Genomic DNA, 20,048 nt, shown 5'->3' with positions numbered 1-20,048 from the left:
GCATCAATGGCTGACTAAGTTATGAGTACACAGAGGCGACTCTGATAGGTACATTCCCGATTCGTCCGTCATGTTCCGCCGATACATCATCTGTTTATCATCTTGACGAGCCTCGATACATACCGGTACCAACTTCACGCCGCATTCCTCGTTTGACACCTTTGCAACCACGGGACGCAAGCACAGAGGCATGCACGGCACGGGCGACGTAACATGCGTCGAGTGAGCTCGCTTGCCAACCCGTCTGTATGCCGGTATGCCTCCGGCATCATGTCGCATCACGTGGTACATCCTTTCTACTGCAACCCCTGCACCGTGGCTTCAACTATTGGGCTCGATTCACCGCGTGCACTCTTCTCACGTCCACTTTACCCGATGCGAAATGCCAACGTGAACAACGCCAACCTTCAATACGTGTCAAGCTTGGCTCAGCATAGCAAAGCGCTCTTGATGCTCCCATGTGTGGAGCCACGTACAGGACATGCTGTGAGCTGCTGGGCCTAGAATGTTCACAAACGGGCATGGCAAGCTGCTTATCGGAATGGTTGAGGACGAAGGCTACTTGGCAATGGCTTCCGGTGACTGTTTCGGAGTCAAGCTGTACGCTGCGCCACGCTACGCGGTCTTGGAGGTGCATTGTTGAATGGCTTGTTCACGCAAACGAACGGCCTTGGGCGCGGGGCTCGGACAAAGTCCGCAAGCGCCCGCCTTTGTCGTCGACGGCAGCAATCAATTGTGCACAGCAAACCGCAGGCTCTGTTTGCCGGCGCACGGATTCGGCGTGCGCTTTGTACCGGAACCCCTCGCATGATGCGCGCCAAGTTGGCAGCGTGCCAGTCTAGCATGGCTGCTCCAGCTTTCCCCAGCTCTCCCCAGCAAATAGAGGGGACTGCCCAGACAATGCCGCGAGCCTGGTAAACGTAGGAGCTCCACCACAGAGCTTGTCCTCGTGACCAAGGTGAATGTTGCTGACAGCCATAAGGACCCCGCGGTGCGACCTCTGAATAATCCCCCTCGTCCACCCATAGGTCATCTTCGGAGCCGTCGTTTCGCTCGTACTTGTCATCAATTTATGGAAAAACCTGTTCAGATTTCCGCGCAGCATGTTGAGTCCGGCGCTCAGACTCGACTCGGCGATGGCTTGCAACCGGCCGCTGACGATGGCGGCGCCGACAAGCCGCCTATACCGAACGCGAGCTCAATCGGCAAGGGCACTGTGCTCTTGAATGAGAAACCGATTGGAGCTCGCATCCAAAACACCCCTCTTGATACTGGCAACAACAGCCATGATATCGACAATGTCCCCACGTGGGCCCACACTGTGCCCTTCGAGCAAGTTGCACGCCTCCTTGGCTCCAACATACAGTGAGGACTACCATATTGCATCTATTGACTGAAAGCACATTGCTAACGTAGCGTCAGAGCTGGTTTGACCACCCACGAAGCATCCACGCGTCGTGAGAAATATGGTCGCAACAAGCTCGAGGCCTCGGGCGCCGTCACCTGGTGGAATATCCTCGTCCGCCAGGTCTCTAACAGCTTGACGCTTGTCCTCGTGATTGCCATGGTCCTCAGTTACGCCACACTCGACTTCATTGAAGGCGGTGTGATCACTGCTGTCATCGTCTTGAACATCGTCGTCGGCTTCTGGCAAGACTATCGTGCCGAACAAACCATCCAGTCCCTCCAAGCCATGGCCGCCCCTGTCTGCAAAGTCGTTCGTGACGATGGCACCATTTCAACAGTGAAAGCCGATGAACTGGTTCCCGGTGATATCGTCCAACTGTCTGTTGGCGACATTGTCTCGGCAGATCTGCGTCTCTGCACTAGTACCAACCTTGCCACTGACGAGGCTCTCCTTACCGGAGAATCAAAGCCATGTAGCAAGGGCGCCGATGGCATCATTGACGAGGTCTCCGCACCTCTCGGAGACCGACACAACATCGCCTACTCCTCCACAACTGTCACCCGCGGTAGAGGATCTGGTGTGGTCATCGCCACAGGCATGTCTACCGAAATCGGCAAAATCGCCTTACTTCTCCGTGACAAGAAGCAGACTACGGACGGAAACTTCTTCGTAAGGGCCGGCAAACGTGTCTTGTACTCCATCAAGAATGCCCTCGGCCTCGTTGGCACTCCTCTCCAAGTGAAGCTCTCATACTTTGGTCTACTGCTCTTCGGTCTCGCCATTCTCCTTGCCATCATCGTCTTCTCCACGGCTCTGTGGGATATCGATGGCGAAACCCTCATCTATGGTATCTGTGTCGCTGTGGCTGTCATTCCAGAATCTCTCATCGCCGTCCTCACGATCACCATGGCTGTCGGTAGCAAAGCAATGGCGCGCGGCAACGTCATCGTCCGCAAGATGGGCGCTCTTGAAGCTATCGGAGGCGTAACGTCAATTTGTTCCGACAAGACGGGCACGCTGACGCAGGGCAAAATGCTTGCTCGCAAAGCGTATCTTGCAGACGGCCGGACTCTGACTGTCGAGAAAGAGACTAGTCCATTTGACCCGACCTCCGGCCAAGTCATTATGGACGGCGTCAAACTTGAGCAGGAGCGTATCTCCTGGGACGCCAACGTCTCTGATTTCTTCCAAACCATCTCAGTCTGCAACCTGGCCTCTGTCTTCCCACCCAAAGAAGGCGATGGGGCTGCCGGCGCGTGGTCCGCGACTGGCGAGCCCACTGAGATCGCTCTTCAGGTCATGGCTATGCGTGTTGGTCAAAGCAAGGCAGCCGTCCTTTCGGAGCAAGGCTATAACCTTGTTGCCGAACATGGATTCGACTCTTCCGTAAAGCGCATGACTGTCGTGTATGAAACACAAGCCGACTCAGAGCTTTCTTGCTTCACCAAGGGAGCTACAGAAGTCATTCTACCTCTAATTGAATCTCTGGATGCCGTCGCCAAGAAGGGCATTAACGCCCAGGCAGACGCAATGGCCTCTCTGGGTCTCCGCGTGCTGTGTCTTGCCCGCAGAACCCTCGCCTCATCTGACCGGGACGCCTCCAAAGATCGCAACTTCGTTGAACAGAAGCTCACCTTTGTTGGTCTCGTTGGTCTCTACGACCCACCTCGCTTAGAGTCTGCCGGCGCCATCAAACAGTGTCAGGCAGCCGGCATCACTGTCCACATGTTGACAGGCGACCACTTGAAGACGGCCACTACCATCGCCCGAGAAATCGGTATCCTTGGTCCTCACGTTCCCGGCTCGAACCTCCCGTCGGCTGTCATGACGGCACCGGAGTTTGACGCCTTGAGCGACACCCAGCTTGACGAGCTTGCAGTTCTACCTTTGGTCGTTGCTCGATGCAGCCCGACCACGAAGCTTCGCATGCTCGACACCCTTCACCGCAGAGGCAAATACTGTGTCATGACTGGTGATGGTGTCAACGACTCGCCAGCGTTGAAAGGCGCTGATGTGGGTGTTGCTATGGGTCTCAACGGTAGCGACGTCAGTAAAGAAGCTGCCGACATGGTGCTCACTGACGATAACTTCGCTTCCATCGTTTCCGCTATCCGTGAAGGTCGTAGGCTCTTCGACAATATTCAGAAGGCATGTTCGATCAGCTTTTCCATTACTTTACCCACGCTAACTTGTATCCAGTTCCTCCTCCACCTTCTAATCTCCAACATCGCCCAGGTCGTCCTCCTCCTCATTGGTCTCGCCTTCAAAGATTCCAATGGCGTCTCCGCCTTCCCGCTCTCCCCCCTCGAAATTCTCTTCGCCAACCTCATCACATCCTCCTTCCTCGCCATCGGCCTCGGCCTCGAAGAAGCCTCCTCAGACGTCATGTCCCGCCCGCCCCACTCACTGCGCGCCGGCGTCTTCACGAAGGAGCTCATCGTCGACAAATTCATCTACGGCACCTGCATGGGCAGCCTGTGCCTGATCAGCTTCGTGATCGTCGCCTACGGCGTCGGCGACGGCGACCTCGGCCTCGACTGCAACCACAGCTACAACAGCACCTGCGACCTGCCCTTCCGCGCCCGCGGCACGGCTTACAGCATCCTCACCGTCCTGCTCAGCATCATGGCCTGGGAGGCCAAGCACCTCAACCGCAGCCTGTTCAACATGTACCCCGAGGAGGACCCCAGCACCTTCTCCGTCTTCAACACCCTGCTCAAGAACAAGTTCCTGTTCTACGCCGTCTGCGTCGGCGTTTGCACGCCGTTCCCCATCGTGTATATTCCTGTCATCAACAAGGTTGTTTTCAGGCACATGCCGCTGACGTGGGAGTGGGGTCTTGTTGCGGGCAGCGTTATTTGCTTCGTTTCGCTCGTCGAGAGCTGGAAGGCGATCAAGCGCCGCATGGCTCGCAAGCGCGCCGTGCGCAGGCAGGCGGATGCTGGAAGCGTTACGGAGGACGATAAGAGCTCGATGGCTTAAGCTGTCGGGTCCTTTGTCGTCTTTTGGAGAATGACTTTGAGAGAGCTCAACCTTTCGATAGAAGTTGGCTGTGAGCGATTGGCTCAGAAAAGTGCTTCATAACAAGCATGCGTGAATTGACCTGGAGACTATCTTGCCGCGTCGTTCTCCATTTCAACACTGAGGGCCCAACATGGCATTTCCTATTACTCCCGCATCGAATCCAACTTCTGATGTAGGATAGGTGGGGTCGGGCGCTCCAGGTCAGCACATCTTTTGGCTCTTGACTTTGGTCCCAACTATACACACTCCTTTTGCGGCGAAAGCATTGGAGCCAGGTAGAAATATAGGCTTCGGTAAAACACTGCTTTATTTGCTCGTTCTCCGTGTCGTGCCTCTGAGCACCTCCTACCGGTTCCGAGCCGCCTTTCCCTGCAATCGCAAAACCTTTCCCACAGCTATCATCACGCACACAGTCGTCCCTTGTGCAGTCCTACCGTGAAGACCACGACTATTGTAAGGCTGGCCTTCTTCTCCTTGCCCACCGAGCAGCTCTTATCAAGACCATGACCAACAATCCTGCCGGTCTGCATTGCAAGACACATCCAGTTTGCCGTCTTTCTCCAAATACTATCCGCCACGCTGTGGCCCTTCCTAACCGAGGCGAAAGCGAAGCGTCGGTGGTCAAGGAGGCGCAGGGCCTTCGGCGTAGACATCTTGAACTTGTCCGCTAGCAGCGTCTTCCCATCGCTCAATACTACAGCCACGGCGGATCCATGCTCTTGTGTCTTCGCGGCGCTGGCGGACGGACCGCGCAGCTGCTGCGCCTTGAACGGCCTAGGTGTACCTCGGCAGTGGCTGGCTCGCGGATGTTGTGACTACTCGTGCTGGTACACGGTAAAGAACGAGTTCTGGGTTGGTTGGTCGGTTACAAGCGATGCCTTTCTCCGTTACTATGGAGCGTTCCGTGTTCATTTCTGTGTCGGTATGCCGTGGAAAGGTTTCTGATCGTCACCCTGGACCGCTCTTTTCTCCGTGCGCGCCGAGCTGCTATGGTCATGCCTGTGGTCAATCGTGGTGCTTAAATGTCTTGGTGAATGGTTAGGTGTCTTGTGGGATTGATACTCTTCACTGCACGCGTTTTGTGACTACCTTTGTAAGTATCGCTGACAGTCATGCTGGTCTGAGATGGGGTACATGACACGTATAAGGTTAGTTTCAGGCCTTTCCCAGTCGCCATCGAGCAGCTATCACCGCGCTCGTCGTCAGTCGCAATGCTGGTACATGGCGCACGAGGTGTAAATGATCAGTTCGGGTTCACCCCTCTCTTCGTCCTCACGGAGCAGGTACCATCACGTGCACTGTCAATTGTCACGTTGGTCTGTCGTGAAATCGGCGTTCAAGCCGATGCTTTGATTAAACTACGTACAGCCCTACTCGTCGTCCTTGTCGACATCCAACACGTTGATGCGCTTCTTCATCATCTCGAAGTTGCTGAAGAAGATCATGTTGACGACGCACGAGCGGAGCACCGAAACGCCGAGACCTGCTGAATGCCGGATCAGTGTGTGAGACTCTTTTCTCGCAAACGGGACACGATGCCGTTCGCGCTGGGCGCGACGACACCGGGGTAGGAAGGGTCAACTTACCTCTGTACGAGCCGAACGCGAAGAACTGGATCGGTGGGCGCACCACCTTCTCCGCGCCGGCCGTAAGCAGCGCCTTCTGGTACAGCGTCTTGGCCACGTCCACCGGATATATACAGGCCCATGAGACAATACCACATAGGCCTCCGGCAACGACGACGGCGTAGGGGCTTGTCGGCTCGCGGCCGCGCGCGTTGGCGAGGAGCTGCTTGGCGCTCTCGTACGTCATGAAGTAGATCGCGGTGCCGATGGTGTCGCGAAGCAGGTGAAGGCGATATCCAGAATAGAGGCCAGAAATTCCGCGCTCGTTGATCAGGCGACGCGCGGTGTGCAGGGAGCCGGTCTTGTGCAAGTCGACAGCTGGCGGTGGAGGCGGCGGCTTCCCAGCTTTGAGCGCAGCTTCCTTAGCGAGGTTCGCCTCGCGCAGCATCTTGCCAGCAAGCTGCTCGTTGAGTTTCGTCAGCTCGAAAGGGCATGAGATCGTGGTAATGAATGCACCCGCGACAGCACCAGCGGATCCAAAGCAACTGAGAGTGTACAGGTTTGGGTAGCTGTTTGGAGCGTTTGCGAGGGCCAGAGGACTCTTGCCAGTAAGCTTGGTGATGCTTTTGTCCGCCGCGTACTTGGCCCTCTGGTAAAGACTGAAGCTGATTGTTCTTACGACAGTCACGGAGATCATCGGTGGCAGTACACCTCTCCAGAATGCACGCAACCCTTCGGCTTTGTAGGCATCTCTCACGGTGGACGTGAAGGTGCTGTCATAACTCTGCATGCGACTCTTTGCAAAATCCAGCGGGAACGCAACGAACGTACTAAGCACGCTGCTAGTCGACGCGGAGATTTCGGTGCGGTATTTTTTAGCGAAGAGCTTTGCGTCCTTATTGAGGTGGATCGCGAAGATGCTGCTGCCACGGTTTGGCCCGGTGTTGCTGCCCTCGTCCGGCATGGTCACTGTGGTGTCGTAAAGGCCTTCAATGGAGCGGCCTTAAGAGGCGCTCCATGAAGCCTGGTGGGACTCGCTCTTGTGGTCAGTCGCTAAGTGGACTGCGCTGGTATGCTGGTCTGGGTGGGTGGAAGCGAGGACGGCACTCCACAGCTCTAGTATCGCCAGTCGGTAGGGTGTCTTGTCGTGCGCTTGCGCTGGTGAGGTCTCCGGGGGGCTGCTACAGCTCCACGTGCCGCCGTCGAGTGGTGAGGTCTCGAACGGCGGGGTGTTGGCCGTGGAGACTCGCCTGTCGGGAGGCGAGGCGAGTCTCGTAGCCGCGGGGAGGTGCCTGAGGGAGGTGAGGTCAGTAAGGAAGCTCGTCCGTGGTAGTAAATCGCGCAGCAGCAGCGGTCAAGTGCTCGAGTGGTCTGAGTGGTCTGAGTGTTTCTCACTGATTGCGGATATGCGCAGTGTCAGTGCAGAGTGTGTGTACAGAAGTTGAGGCAGCGGGCGATCGAGGCGATATGCGGAGGGCGCTATAAAGGCAGGAGCATTGGGTCGCGCCTGCCTTCCTTCCCCACAAAGCTGCGTCACTGGCGCCCGCGCACCAGACCTCATGCATGAACGCGAGCATGTGATAGCGCTGCTGATCAGCCTCAGGCATATTGTTACACCTCCATTCGTCAAGCACGTGTTACTGGAGCTGGGCCCTCTCGAAATTGACATGTGCAAGCAATTACACGCTCGAAAACTGCAAGTATCGGAGGCAGACTGGACAGAACCTTGAAATTGATACACACGCAACAAAGCGTTGCTACGCGAAACCTAAACCACCTTACACTTTTTACAGCTTGAACCTCGACGCTCCCTGCGAACCACCATCTGCTGACCGGACCTTGTTGCCCTCCACATCCTTCATTTCGCCCTTGTTGCCAATGACCTTGACGCCACCTCTCTTGAGGTCGCCCAGCATGTCCTTCTTGTCCTTCTTGCCCTTGCTCTCCGGCTTGGCCGGCGCGTTGGCACCAGCCTTGCGGCTCCTTTCCTTCTCGCGGTTCCGCCTGCGCTTCTTCTCTTCTCTGGTGAGCTCCTCGCGACCAGCAGGTAGGCCGCTCTTACCCACAACTTCTGCGCCGTTGCCCTTGGCAGCCTCGCCAGCCTTGTAGATCTCCTGCGGTGCGAGCTGGCTGGCACCAGCAACCTCGCCACCGGCATTGGGCCTGGCATCTTCCATCGTAATAGTGGGAGCGTCGACGCGTATGTCGAGCTGCGCTTCGGGGCGCTTGGGCTTGAAGTGCCACGAGCTGAGGCTGTCGAGGTTGGCCGAGACTTCACGCCAGAGCGCCTCGATCTCCTTCTCCTCCTTGGCCTGCTTCTCGTCTTTCGCGTCGACGAAGTTGGGGTCGGTGTTGCGGAGATGCTCCTCTTCGTACTCCTCGGCGAGACCCTTCTTGCTCTTGTTGTTGTCGAGCTCGAAATCGAGCTGACCTCTGCGGCCGTTTCCAGTAGCGAGGTCGTCAGGGCGTCGGCGGATGATATCTTGGAAGTCGTGGGCGAGAATGCGGCGCTTGATGAGCTCCTCGAGGCTCTCGCTAATCTCAGCGGTGATCACAGGCACGGGCTTGCCGGCGCGCTCGAAGTCAAGATCCTCCTCGAGCAAAGAGTTCATAGGTCGGTCGGCCGCTCTTGCCTCACCGGACAATGTCCATTCTCTCTTCGCAACGTTGGCGGCTTCGAGCTTACGAATCTCCTCTTGGAGAGCAGCTCTCCTACGCTCATGTGCTGAACGTCTTGAGCGAGGGTCTGCAGGGTCGAGATCTTCCTGGTCATGCTCATCCTCCTCCTCAGATTCGTCTTCGAACAGATCGCGGTGGACAGCCTCCATGGTGCGATTCATGTCATCGTCCTTGCCGTCTTCGTTCTCATCGTCCTTCGCTGCCGACTTCGCAGGGAAGTTATGTGGGTTCGGCCGTCCCTTCTTGTTCTTTCTGTGCTTCTGAGCAGGCGGCGCGAAGAAGTCGGCGTACATGACGTTGTTGGTGTTGCCCATGCCACCAAGATCCATCTCGCCGCCCTCGAGTTCCTCGTCCTCATCCTCACTCGGCGCGTCGGGGTCGCCAAAGGTCGGGCCGTCCTCTTCGTCCTCCTCGTCGGACTCCGCGTCTGCAGCACCTTCGGCGCCATCGGCACCCTGTGCCATCGCCGATGGATCTGCATCCCAATCGATATCCTCCTCGTCGCTAGCAGCATCGTCTTCGCCACGAGCGTCTTGCTGCTCCATGAATTCAGACTGCTTGTTGAACTGATCAATCGAGAAGAAGCCATCGTTAAGCCCAAACTTGTCTTCAACAAAGTCCTCCGCAGGCTCCTCGCGGTCCTCATCCTCATCGAAATCCTCATTGCCCATATCGATATCATCGTCCTCCTCATAGTCGTCCTGCATGTCCTCCCCGTCGCCCATCTCCTCATCTTCACTTCCCTCCTCCTCGTCTCCCTCTCCATCAACATCAACATCATCCCCCTCATAAGTCCAATCAACCCCCTCCTCCCCAAGCTCACTCTCGCTCTCCCCATCGTCCTCCCCACCCTCCTCTCTCGCTTCCGCCTGCTCCACAGCGCCTTCAACCTCCCTCCCCACCGCCTCCACAACCCTCCTCACCTGCTCCCAGACCTGCTGCGCGCCAAACCCCCGCGTGTGCACCTGCTTCAGCCGTAGCACATCCTCCTCGTCCACGGCCTCGCCGCGCTTGCGCTTCTTGCGCGCCTCATGCAGCCGCGCCTGCTGCGCGGCGCTGACGTCCAGCGCGACGGGGTCTAGAGCGTGCTTCAGGTAGGCCAGCGTGTCGGTGTGCAGGGGGAGGTTGGGCTGCAGAAAAGAGGCGGGGGAGGTGCCGAGGGCGCTGAGGAAGGGGCCTGAGGCCGGAGGGTTTGTTTTGGTGGTCGCCATTTTGGCGGGGTGTACTCCTGGTTTGCGAACGAGTCGCAGGCAGAAGAATTAGTCGTTCGAATGGCGCTCAGAGTGTGGCGGCGCAGGTTTGTGCTAGAGCTTTGATAGTCGCGGCGGAGCGGCGGTTTGCGTAGAAGAAAAGTCTCGGTGCTTGCGGAGGAGGTGTGGAGAATTTTGATCTTATCTGATCTGCTGCTCACCCCAACCCTAACCCTGCCAACCTCTTCTCTGCCGCGATTGCTTTGGAAGTAGACCGGACCAGAGATTGTGGAGCACATCTTCACAGTATACATGGTGGAGGAGATCAGTTTGACACAGAATTGGGATCCTGAACGTCTCTTTCGCAATGTTGAGCAGTGGGTGAGGTATTACCCTGGGTTGAGTCCATCTGCGTCGAAGATGAGAGCAGCTGCAATATCAGAGATTGACAAGCCTGAGACAATCGAGCTCATCACTTCTCCAATCTATTGTCGTATGTCCTTTCGGACGCGATTATCCCAACAAGACAAATGGTACCATTTAAAGTTCACGTTGTGTTTGCATTCACACCTTCTGCAATTTCAATCGTATAAAACACTGCCTCCCCAGCCATGACCATCGCAAACCTCCTTTGATCCTATGCACCCGCTGACAAACAATCCTGCCATCCTGTTGCCAAAGCTCGCCTATTACATGCCAGGAGGTGGCGGAACCTATACAAAAGTCAGCACACAAAATCATCAACTGGCTCAGCCAAGTGACCTACATGACTGTACCCGCCTGCTCCAGGAGGACCACCAGGCGGCGGAGGGGGAGGAGCAGAGCTGTCGTCGGGGGGCGGAGGCGGCGGGGCACCACCGCCATTCTGCGTCGGGGTACCGGCCTGAGCCATCTGGCTCTGGTAGTAGTCGGCATACTGCTGTTGCTGGGACTGGCCCGCCTGAGGGGTGCCGCCCATGCCGCCGCCGTATGCGGCCATCACAGCAGCGAAACCACCGTACGCCGCGTACGGGTCTTCCTGCGGGTTCTGTGCGTAGTAGGTTGCCCAGGCGGCGTTGAGCTGCTGTTGCTCGGGCGTCATGGCGGCGCCAGCAGGAGGTTGGGCGGCTGATGCTGCAGCGGCTGCTGCGGCGGGAGGAGACTGGGCGCCGCCACCGTAGCCGCCGGGAGTCTGCGAACCGTAGCCACCACCGTAGGAGCTTCCTCCGCCGTAGGATTGTCCGCCGCCGTAGCTTGATCCGCCACCGTAGGACCCGTTGTCGCGATCACGTCCACGGCCGCCATAGCCGCCGCGTTCTTCGCTGCCGTAGCCGCCACCGTAACCACCTCCACCGCGGGGAGGACGCTCCTTGAAGGCTGCGTAAGATTCCTTGACCGAGTCGAGAAGTGAAAGGCACATCTGCTTGGCGTTTTCGACTTCAGCAGGATCGGGGCCGCTGCGTATCATTAGTGTATGCTCAGACATGTATGCACAGGCAAAATGCCACTCACGCAACATGCAGGTACATCTGCTCATCACTCTCGATCCCAGTATCGTGCTCCTTAAACCCACTTCCTCTTCCCTTGATCTGAACTCTGCATCTTGTCTCTTGCTGGATGTGCTTGACGTAGGAGCCTCCAGCACCAACCACCTGCGCGCGGAGGTTGAATCCGGGGATGGGTTCGAGGTCGATCGGGATGCGCTCTTCCGGCCACTTGCGACGACCAAGGTGATCGCGCTCAACCTGCGGCTCGGCTTCGCGTGGGCGACGGAATCGGCGTTCGTCAATCAGGTTAGGAAGCTCTTGCTTCATCATCTCTTCGATCTTCTGAACGGCGAGTTCGAGGCCTTCCTTCGACGTGCTGGTGACGTGAAGATAGAGCGGAGGGTTCTAGGGAGAATGAGCGCATGTTAATCAGCTACCGAATGGCACACTCAAACTTACCGCAGGGGTAGCCATCTTCTTGTCCGGGTAATAATTTCCTCTGGTCGTGACATCTTGAAACATGTGAGCAAGTCGTGTCCTATGCAAATCAATAAATCGGTCATGGGCGGATGCGTACCAGCGCCAGTCTCTTCTTTGATCTAGATGCCACGAGGTCAGCTTATGCAAATGGAGCGCGCGATCGGCGGCTGCTTCATGACTAGAAGTGAGCATATGACATTTCTCCCCAAACGTTTGACACAAACCCATGTATAAATGTGATTGTGCGGGATTGGAAGGGAGGGCAGGCAGGGCCTGGAAGTATCAGTGGGTCAGAGGTGCAAGAGTGTGTATTTACCATCTTCTGAGTGCTGCCTTTGGTCAGGGTATAGCGGTTGCGCAGGTCGTTGACCTCGATGTCTTTAATGTAGTCACCATCTTGCTGGTAGATCTCAACGTTGAGGGTACCACTATCGGCGGCAGCGGAGGGCGACTTTGCAGAGCCCGGGGCGACACTGGGAGAGTTTGTCTGGGAGGATCTGGTCAGCGCGTCGCTCCCCTCACTTCACTTCACTTGCTGGGGGAGGTCTGGGCCATACTGCACGAATCGGCGGGACATCGACATGCTGCGGCGCCTTCTTCTGGCTCAGCTGGGCGTTAATACGCGCCGCGGCTTCAGCTGCCGCAGCTGCCGCGTCCCTCCTGGGTCCTGATCCCTCGACGCTCTTCGCGACGGGGCTGCGACTACGTGTAGCACCTTCACTGTCGCGCTTGGGCGGGGAGCGTGAGCGGCGGTCGAACTTGCTGCGTCGCGGAGGGTCGGGCTCGGCCTGGTCGAAGCGCGAGCGCTTGCGCGGTTCGTCGCTCATGGTGGCAGGTCTGTTCGCGGTTTGAGTGTTGCACGAGGGAGGGTCGAAGAGCAGAGGCAGCGGCAGTGACAGGCTTCGGCATTGATGCTGGTCGGGCAAAGATTCTAGCGTCGGCCTGCCTTCCTCGCCTTGCCGACCAGCCTCGCAGCCACGAGCGCGGCTACCCCAGATCCGCGACGCATCGTCCCGCTGTCTGTGCGCCGAGGTCGAGAGCCGACAGCGGAGCTCGAAAAGCTGCTGAGCAAGGCCGTCTACTCATACACCATCGCGAGAGGGAGTCCTCCAAGCTCACTCCCACTACACCAATGGCTTCAAGACGATCGCTGCGCGCCCTCCGAGGCCTGCAGGCTGACGCCTCGCTCTGCCAGAGCACCCCGAGACAGGCTTTTGCGCCTGCCCTCCGCCAGACCCGCCAATCGTCCTCAACCTCTGCCATTGCCTACAAGGCCCTGCATCGTCGCATCCAACCTCTGCCCGCCGCGCCGCAGCCTCCCAGCGTCTCGCCCGCCGCCGCCGTCTCGAGCATCCTTTACGAAACACCACTGCCCTCGCAGTCTCCGCGCCACCGCCATGTGCTGAACTGCCTGGTCCAGAACGAGCCCGGTGTGCTGTCGCGCGTGTCCGGCATTCTCGCCGCGCGCGGCTTCAACATTGACTCACTCGTCGTCTGCTCGACCGAAGTTGCCGACCTCTCGCGCATGACCATCGTGCTGCAGGGCCAGGATGGCGTCGTCGAGCAAGCACGCCGCCAGCTGGAGGACCTTGTCCCCGTTTGGGCTGTGCTGGACTACACCTCGGCGCCGCTTGTGCAGCGTGAGCTTCTGCTCGCGAAGATCTCCATCCTCGGTCCCGAGTACTTCGAGGAGCTGCTCGCCCACCACCGCGAGATGACCGACGCCGACGCCTACCACAACTCTCTCGCGACGGAGGACATGACGCCCGAGCAGCTCGAGGCTCACCAGAGCGCCCAGATGGTCGACTACCACCCGCGCAACCTGGCGCCCTCCGAGGCCCTGCGTCTTAAGAACCAGCACTTGGAGCACATCACACACTTGACCCACCAGTTTGGCGGCAAGGTTCTGGACATCAGCACCAACAACTGCATTGTCGAGGTCTCTGCCAAGCCCACGAGGATCGACAGCTTCATGAAGCTTATCGCTCCCTTCGGTATTCTGGAGAGTGCAAGGACGGGTGAGTCATCTTTGGAATCCAGTCACTCTAATATTGTCAATTCACACATACTGATAATCCCCTCTCAGGTCTCATGGCTCTTCCCCGCTCGCCTCTTCACGGCCCGAGCGAGATCGAGGAGAAGGACGCCGAGGACGTTGTCGACCAGAGCACCCTACCCCCTGGCTAAGCGAGATGAAACAAAGTTTTCTGCTCTTCTTTGTCATTTCTCGCTTTGCTGTATCTACGCACCATTTTCGAAGCGTTCCTGCGTTCTCGGCGTAATCCAGGCCAGGGAGCCACCTTGTAGTAGCGCAGCCCCAAAACCCCCCATGTACCACGAAAACTCAGACAACACTGTTTCAATTACCGCCCATGATTGTGCACGTTATTACTTTCTATTATTCATACACACATGACCTACGCAATCTTGCCCTTGTTGACCACAAACCCCTCGAACGCGCTCAGCACCGCCCACAGCCTGTTCTCCGCCTCCTGGAACACCAAGCTGGCCGGCGAGTAGAACACCTCGTCGCTGACCTCCTCCGGCTTGCGCGGCAGGCAGTGCATGAACGCCCAGTTCTCGCGCGCGCCGCCCCGCTGCGCCAGCTCCTTCGTCACCTGAAAGCCCGCGAAGTCGCGCAGGCGCTTCGCCTTCTCCTCCTCCTGGCCCATCGACACCCACGTGTCCGTCACGATGATGTCCGCGTTCTTCACCGCCTCTTCGGGCACGTTCGTCTCGGTCAGGGTCGGCTTGCCCGTCGGCGACGAGCCGTTGATGATCTCGCGCATGAAGGGAGGGATCTCGTAGCCTTTGGGCGTCGCGACGGAGATCTCGACGCCGAGCTTCTGCGCGCCGATCGCGAGGTCGTACAGCACGTTGTTCGCGTCGCCGACCCAGGCGATCTTCATGCCCTCGAGGCCGAGCGAGGCGGCGTTGCTCGTCTGCGTCGTGGGGAAGGCCTCGTGGACGGTCAGGAAGTCGGCGATCGTCTGTAGCGGGTGGTAGAGGTCGGACAGCGCGTTGATGACGGGAACGGAACTGTGCTTTGCCAAGTCTGCGACGTCGCTGTGTCCATTCACGCGCGCGACGATGCACGAGACCATGCTCGAGATGACGACGGAGGTGTCGTAGAGCGACTCGTTGACGCCCAGCTGGATGTCTTGCGAGCCCAGGAACATGGGGTGTCCGCCCATCATGGCTACTGCTGCTTCGGTCGAGACGCGCGTGCGGGTCGAGCGTTTGGAGAAGGTCATGGCGACGGTTTGGCCGGCCATCGAGGACTTGAAGTCGCTGGACAGGCTGTTGGATTTCGCTGCAATTTTGTGGGCGGAGGCATTGCGGACGAGGGTGGTGAGTTCTTGAGGTGAGAGGTCGGCGATGGAGAGGAGGTGGCGCGGTGCGAAGGGGGAGGTCTGAGGCGTTCCTGAGGCGGAGGTGGTGTATGAACGGGTTGCAGGTGTTCGGTTGAGAGCTCGGAGGCAGTTCTGGGAAGGACGAAGAAGGCGTGCGGCGGCCATGACGGGAGGTCTAATGGTCAATTGACCCTCTGTAGTAGATATGAGGTCTCGAAGATGTGCCTGACAGGCCAATGGCTTGATGTACTGGCTCTTGACCGTCTTGTGCGTGAGTCAGGTTGATTGTTAGTCTGAAGCTCGAATTATTGACCGACTTCGCCGACCTCGACCCTTCTTCTGACCTGGCCAGTGCTCTCCCCACTTCCCCGGCTTCCCAAAGCGGACGTCAGCGATCGCAGCGAGCGCAGCCACTGGCCCGCCCTGTCCGCGCCGAGCACGTCTCTCTGCCGCATCATCGGTGCCTGTTCGCTCCCTCCTTCACCAACGTTCACTCCTCACGCTTCATCACATCGCTTGATTATCTGGAGGGAGAATGCGCGAGATTTTGAAGCCCAAGTAATCGCACAGCGCAACACCACTCGATTCGATCCGACCCACACGACTATACACACCACCACAATGGCTACCAATGCCTCCGACGAGGCCACCCGCGGGCGGGATCCCGTACGCGAAGATGTAGAGGCTGAGCCCGCATCGGAACAGACTCCTCTCCTTTCAGGAAACACACCTTTCGAAGCACCCGATCAAAGTCAGCCTCAACGAGAGCACAGCGCATCCGGCCTACTCCGCGCGCTCAGCCGACGAAGCAGCGGCGACTTGAAGAGCTCAAAGCGACGATGGCCCAGCCTATTGGCGCTGTTGCTGCTATGCGTACTGGCCGTATTGATTATGGTGTTCGCATTTATTACACCCTCCATTGTTGAGAAATATGCGCAGCAGGCCGTCGTCTTCGAGCCGACAAGCCTGTCGATAGACTCATTCACGGCTGATGGAGTGAAGGCGCGAGTACAAGGCGATTTTATGCTGGATGCGTCCAAGGTAGAGCAGAAGAACGTGCGAAATATGGGTCGGCTTGCGACATGGTTTGCGAGCGAGATCAAGACCGGAGAGAGCGACGTCGAAGTGTCGCTACCGGAATACGGAAACGTCGTGCTGGGCACGGCCGAAGTACCTCCCATCAAAGTCAGCATTCGCAACGGCCACAAGACACACGTCGACTTCCTGAGCGACCTTCAACCCGGCGACGTGGACGGGATTAGGAGAATCGCCAAAGACTGGGTTGATGGCCGGCTGGGTCAGCTTCGTGTCCTGGGTAAGGCAAATGTGCCTCTGAAGTCTGGAATCTTCAGCCTAGGGAAGCAATTAATCGAGCAGGAGATCACGTTCGCCAACAACGACATCCCTACCATTCCACGGTACAAGATCGAGAAGCTCAACTTCCGCGAAGTCGAGATCCCTACTGGAAAGGGAATGGCTGCTGATGTGGCGCTACTTGTGAAGAACAAGTACCCGGTCGACTTCACCATTCCGCCTCTTGGATTCGGCATTCTGGTCGACAACTGTCAGAAGAACGAGCCTTACATTATGCTTGCCGATGCGCTCACCCACAACATTCACATCCGTCCGCAGCACGATGTGGAATTGAACGTCACTGGAACTGTTCGACAGCTGCCAGACAACTTCATCCAAGCCTGTCCTGGCTCGCATGAATCCCCTTTGGATGCCATCATAGGAAAATATATGCGCGGCAAGGACACTACCATCTACGTCCAAGGGTCAGACTCGCCGTCGGAAGACACTCCTCAGTGGGTGGCGGACCTGATGAAAGATATCACCGTCCCCGTGTCTCTGCCAGGTCGAACCTTCGGCTCGCTCATTAAGAACTTCACTCTTGACGACACTCACTTCGGTCTACCGGACCCCTTCGCCGACCCGAATTCGCCAGAGTCCAACCCTCGCATCAGTGGAAACATCAAGGCGATCGTCGCGTTACCTGAGGAAATGAACTTCAACATCTCGGTTGGTCGCGTACGGGCAGACGCGGATGTCTTCTACAAGAAGAAGAAGCTGGGCAAACTCAATCTTCACAAATGGCAGCAAGCAAACAGCACCCGTCTTGAACCTGACGATGAGGACGATGGACCTTCGCTTTTGGTTCAATCGCAAATCAACGAGGCACCCTTGGAAATAACCGACAACGATGTTTTCACGGACGTGGTGCAAGCTCTCCTCTTTGGCAGCAAGAGCGTTTTCATGGACATCAAAGCCGAGGTCGACGTCGAGACGGAGACCGCACTAGGTGCATTCGCCATCAGAAAAATCCCCGCGGAAGGGCAGGTACCGATCAAACGTAGGTCATGACCAAGCAGCCTCCTTTTTACGATGTTATGAGAAAGATTGTTCGTTTTTCCTTTATCATTATACGCATAAGATAGAATTTGTAGCTAAGCCATGTGTAACAGCCATCTCGCGAGGCGGCAACGGCACTGGCGATGCCGTCGAGCGTCAATTACAACCCAAAGTCTTCAACCTCAGTATCATTGACACCACCGAATCGTCGCTGACTATCTCCGCCCTCGTAAATCTCACAAACCCTACGAACTACTCCGCTACCATTCCCTATGTCGACATCAACATTCTAAACAACAACACTCTGCTCGGCCACGCCACCGTCAAAGACCTCAACGTCGGCCCCGGCAACAACACCAATATTCCCGTCACCGCCATCTGGGACCCTCTCACCCTCAGCGGCAAACCAGGCGCCACCGTCGGCCGCGAGTTCCTCAGCCAATACATCTCCGGCTGGAACACGACTCTCACGTTACAAACCCACAACGCGACCATCCCCGCCCTCCCCGCCCTCGGCCGAGCCCTCTCCCAGTTCCCCATCACCTTCCCCACACCGCGCCTCGGCTCCTCCGAACCCCCGCCCTCCTCCCCTCCCGACGACGACGACGACCCAAAGAAAAAGAACGGCCCGCACTTCATCGAAGACGCCACCTTCCACCTCCTCACCTCCTCTGCGACCTTCACGCTCCTCTCCCCGCTCCGCTCCAGCACCCTCTACGTCACCTCCATCAACGCCACCGCCATCTACAAACACCAGGAGGCCGGCAAGATCTTGTACGACGTGCCGTTCGAGGTCCCGCCTGTGGACGAGGACGGGAACGGCATCACGACGCCACGGCTGCCGGTCGATTGGAGTTTGGGGAGCGTCGGGTACGATGCTATTAAGAGGGCGCTGGGGGGGAGTTTGAGGTTGGGCGCCGAGGCGGTAGTCGGGGTGAGGATTGAGAGGTGGGTGCAGGAGGTTTGGTTTGTGGGTGGGGGGATTGGGGCGAGGGTTAGGATTTGAAAGAGGTGGGTTGCTTCAGAGTTGGGTCTTGGTTTTGTCTGCCGTTGGTAATGCTCTCCGCAACATTCCGGGTTTGTTGGGATCTTTGGCAGTGTACATCCAGGAGTCATCACTTATCCTGCTCAATGACAAGATCGTCGTCCAGTTTGTCGAGAATTGTCGAATCCTCCGCGATGACCTTGTCAAACCAGCTTTTCAACTCGGACATTGCGCTCGCTACGCCATATTCTGTGTCATCGGGAACGTAAGGTCCGTCAGGAGACAACCAAAGGTCCAGAACGATTTTGGCATGTTCGTGCGTGGGTGGGACACTAGGGCATTGCCACTTCTCGCACAATACAGCGAGTATCTGGAATCCAGTCGGATCGAATTTGCATCGTTCGCACACTCGACAATAGCTTTCGCAGTCGATACACCACACCATAAATCTCGTTGGCTTGGTGCATCCTGCGGCCATACACTTCGTGTCAGTATAATTGTCGAAGCCTATGAAACTTTCGAGAAACCTGTATCGGACTCCTTGCAACTGTGACTGCCTCTCTGGATGGTTGAGGTTTATTTCAGCGCAGCCCGTATTGGCGAGGAGCTTCTCTTCCCATGAACGCAAGGCTCTGAGGGCTCTGAGTCTTCGCTTGCGTTGCGAATGATAGCGGACCGATGCTTGCGAACAGGAAAGTCGGAGTTCTTCAAGCTTTGCTTGATCTTCTGATGAGAACATTGAACTGAGTGCGGCACCAAGCGGCTGCATCTGACAGGATGCTAATTTTCCAGAGCCATGGTCTTGGGTACACACCGTAGTAGTTGCGTCGGCGCCAAATTTCAACATCATGACAACGAAGTCTCTTTTCCATTCATCGCCTAGACCATGGAAACGACCGCGATGTTCACTGCTAACATTGAGGAAAAACTCTTGGTAGTCGTGCAACCAGGCCTGCCAATTTGTTTGATCGGTTAGGGTGTCACCATTGTGCGGCCAATGCGTTAGGGCATTCGGACTGACACCGGAGCGAAGACAAATATTGAGCAGAGCCATGCCGGAAGTAGCGCCTGTTCTTTCGCGAATTGTCGTTGCCGTGAAACTCGGCAGCTCATTTTGCGTTACAATCAAGTGCGGCCACTGATTACACAATTCCCGCGCATACTTGGGGAAGTATCCTATGAAGAAGTCCACCGGGGCTTCCATGGAATCCCCAAGGTGGTCCAATCCGTAGCAATTACATTTGTGCTGGACTCGCAAGGCTGAGATGTCATCGCAAGCAGATAGGAATGCGTCGTCGTCATCGTCGACATCGTAGTCAAATCCAGCGCGAAGGATGATATCGGCCAAAATGTATTCTGCGAATGAACAATCTGTACCATTCACGCTCAACAGGCATATACAACGCATTTTATAGAGTTCACGCTGAAAAGTTTCTTTGTAAAAATGCTCTGGAGTATGGTTCTGGAGATCGAAGCTGGCGCGATTGTCGTTTAGGAAGTCGAACGCAGTTCGATGAATGAATTCAACATCGAGGAATTCCAGCTC

General features: G+C 57.0%; 7 protein-coding genes across 7 annotated transcripts; 3 read left to right on the top strand and 4 right to left on the bottom strand.

Annotated features, from left to right (window-relative positions):
* Positions 1-1,072: 1,072 nt before the first annotated feature.
* WHR41_07054 (uncharacterized protein) lies at positions 1,073-4,390 on the top strand (the record flags this gene model as incomplete). Its single annotated transcript, XM_069375659.1, has 3 exons — positions 1,073-1,365; positions 1,423-3,556; positions 3,608-4,390. The coding sequence occupies 3 exons, from the start codon at positions 1,073-1,075 to the stop codon at positions 4,388-4,390; spliced, it is 3,210 nt and encodes a 1,069-aa protein (XP_069227676.1).
* A 1,355-nt stretch (positions 4,391-5,745) lies between these two features.
* On the bottom strand, positions 5,746-7,489 carry WHR41_07053 (uncharacterized protein). Its single transcript, XM_069375658.1, has 2 exons — positions 6,019-7,489; positions 5,746-5,918 (listed from the first exon to the last, which is right to left on the bottom strand). The coding sequence occupies exons 1-2, from the start codon at positions 6,959-6,961 to the stop codon at positions 5,803-5,805; spliced, it is 1,059 nt and encodes a 352-aa protein (XP_069227683.1). The 5' UTR covers positions 6,962-7,489; the 3' UTR covers positions 5,746-5,802.
* Positions 7,490-7,784: 295 nt separating this feature from the next.
* Positions 7,785-9,887, bottom strand: WHR41_07052 (uncharacterized protein; the record flags this gene model as incomplete). The annotated part of the gene is made up of 1 exon (XM_069375657.1): positions 7,785-9,887. The coding sequence occupies one exon, from the start codon at positions 9,885-9,887 to the stop codon at positions 7,785-7,787; it is 2,103 nt and encodes a 700-aa protein (XP_069227682.1).
* A 518-nt stretch (positions 9,888-10,405) lies between these two features.
* On the bottom strand, positions 10,406-12,723 carry WHR41_07051 (uncharacterized protein). Its single transcript, XM_069375656.1, has 7 exons — positions 12,370-12,723; positions 12,129-12,299; positions 11,910-11,931; positions 11,792-11,844; positions 11,358-11,737; positions 10,633-11,302; positions 10,406-10,579 (listed from the first exon to the last, which is right to left on the bottom strand). Exons 1-7 carry the CDS (start codon positions 12,637-12,639, stop codon positions 10,556-10,558), a joined length of 1,590 nt encoding a protein of 529 aa, XP_069227681.1. The 5' UTR covers positions 12,640-12,723; the 3' UTR covers positions 10,406-10,555.
* A 163-nt stretch (positions 12,724-12,886) lies between these two features.
* Positions 12,887-14,233, top strand: WHR41_07050 (uncharacterized protein). Its single transcript, XM_069375655.1, has 2 exons — positions 12,887-13,830; positions 13,899-14,233. Exons 1-2 carry the CDS (start codon positions 12,945-12,947, stop codon positions 13,997-13,999), a joined length of 987 nt encoding a protein of 328 aa, XP_069227680.1. The 5' UTR covers positions 12,887-12,944; the 3' UTR covers positions 14,000-14,233.
* argB (Ornithine carbamoyltransferase, mitochondrial) lies at positions 14,230-15,330 on the bottom strand (the record flags this gene model as incomplete). Its single annotated transcript, XM_069375654.1, has 1 exon — positions 14,230-15,330. The coding sequence occupies one exon, from the start codon at positions 15,328-15,330 to the stop codon at positions 14,230-14,232; it is 1,101 nt and encodes a 366-aa protein (XP_069227620.1).
* Positions 15,331-15,649: 319 nt separating this feature from the next.
* Positions 15,650-19,437, top strand: WHR41_07048 (uncharacterized protein). The gene is made up of 2 exons (XM_069375653.1): positions 15,650-17,518; positions 17,631-19,437. Exons 1-2 carry the CDS (start codon positions 15,787-15,789, stop codon positions 18,521-18,523), a joined length of 2,625 nt encoding a protein of 874 aa, XP_069227651.1. The 5' UTR covers positions 15,650-15,786; the 3' UTR covers positions 18,524-19,437.
* Positions 19,438-20,048: the final 611 nt, after the last annotated feature.

Source organism: Cladosporium halotolerans, assembly GCF_011745625.1.
Source record: "Cladosporium halotolerans strain TM138-S3 chromosome Unknown Sca25, whole genome shotgun sequence".
In the NCBI taxonomy this organism is placed as follows: Eukaryota; Fungi; Ascomycota; class Dothideomycetes; order Cladosporiales; family Cladosporiaceae; genus Cladosporium; species Cladosporium halotolerans.
The sequence above is the reverse complement of the archived record's forward strand: the minus strand, read 5'-3'. Positions and strand labels throughout refer to the sequence as shown.

Bases quoted from the DNA above. Each gene is read 5' to 3' on its own strand.
- WHR41_07050 (XM_069375655.1), top strand. From the start codon at position 12,945: ATGGCTTCAAGACGATCGCTGCGCGCCCTCCGAGGCCTGCAGGCTGAC. The intron at 13,831-13,898 runs GTGAGTCATCTT...ATCCCCTCTCAG, and splicing joins TCTGGAGAGTGCAAGGACGG to GTCTCATGGCTCTTCCCCGC.
- WHR41_07053 (XM_069375658.1), bottom strand. From the start codon at position 6,961: ATGCCGGACGAGGGCAGCAACACCGGGCCAAACCGTGGCAGCAGCATC. The intron at 5,919-6,018 runs GTAAGTTGACCC...TCCGGCATTCAG, and splicing joins CGCGTTCGGCTCGTACAGAG to CAGGTCTCGGCGTTTCGGTG.
- WHR41_07051 (XM_069375656.1), bottom strand. From the start codon at position 12,639: ATGAGCGACGAACCGCGCAAGCGCTCGCGCTTCGACCAGGCCGAGCCC. The intron at 11,738-11,791 runs GTAAGTTTGAGT...CATTCTCCCTAG, and splicing joins AGAAGATGGCTACCCCTGCG to AACCCTCCGCTCTATCTTCA. The intron at 10,580-10,632 runs GTAGGTCACTTG...ACTTTTGTATAG, and splicing joins GAGCAGGCGGGTACAGTCAT to GTTCCGCCACCTCCTGGCAT.
- WHR41_07048 (XM_069375653.1), top strand. From the start codon at position 15,787: ATGGCTACCAATGCCTCCGACGAGGCCACCCGCGGGCGGGATCCCGTA. The intron at 17,519-17,630 runs GTAGGTCATGAC...CATGTGTAACAG, and splicing joins AGGGCAGGTACCGATCAAAC to CCATCTCGCGAGGCGGCAAC.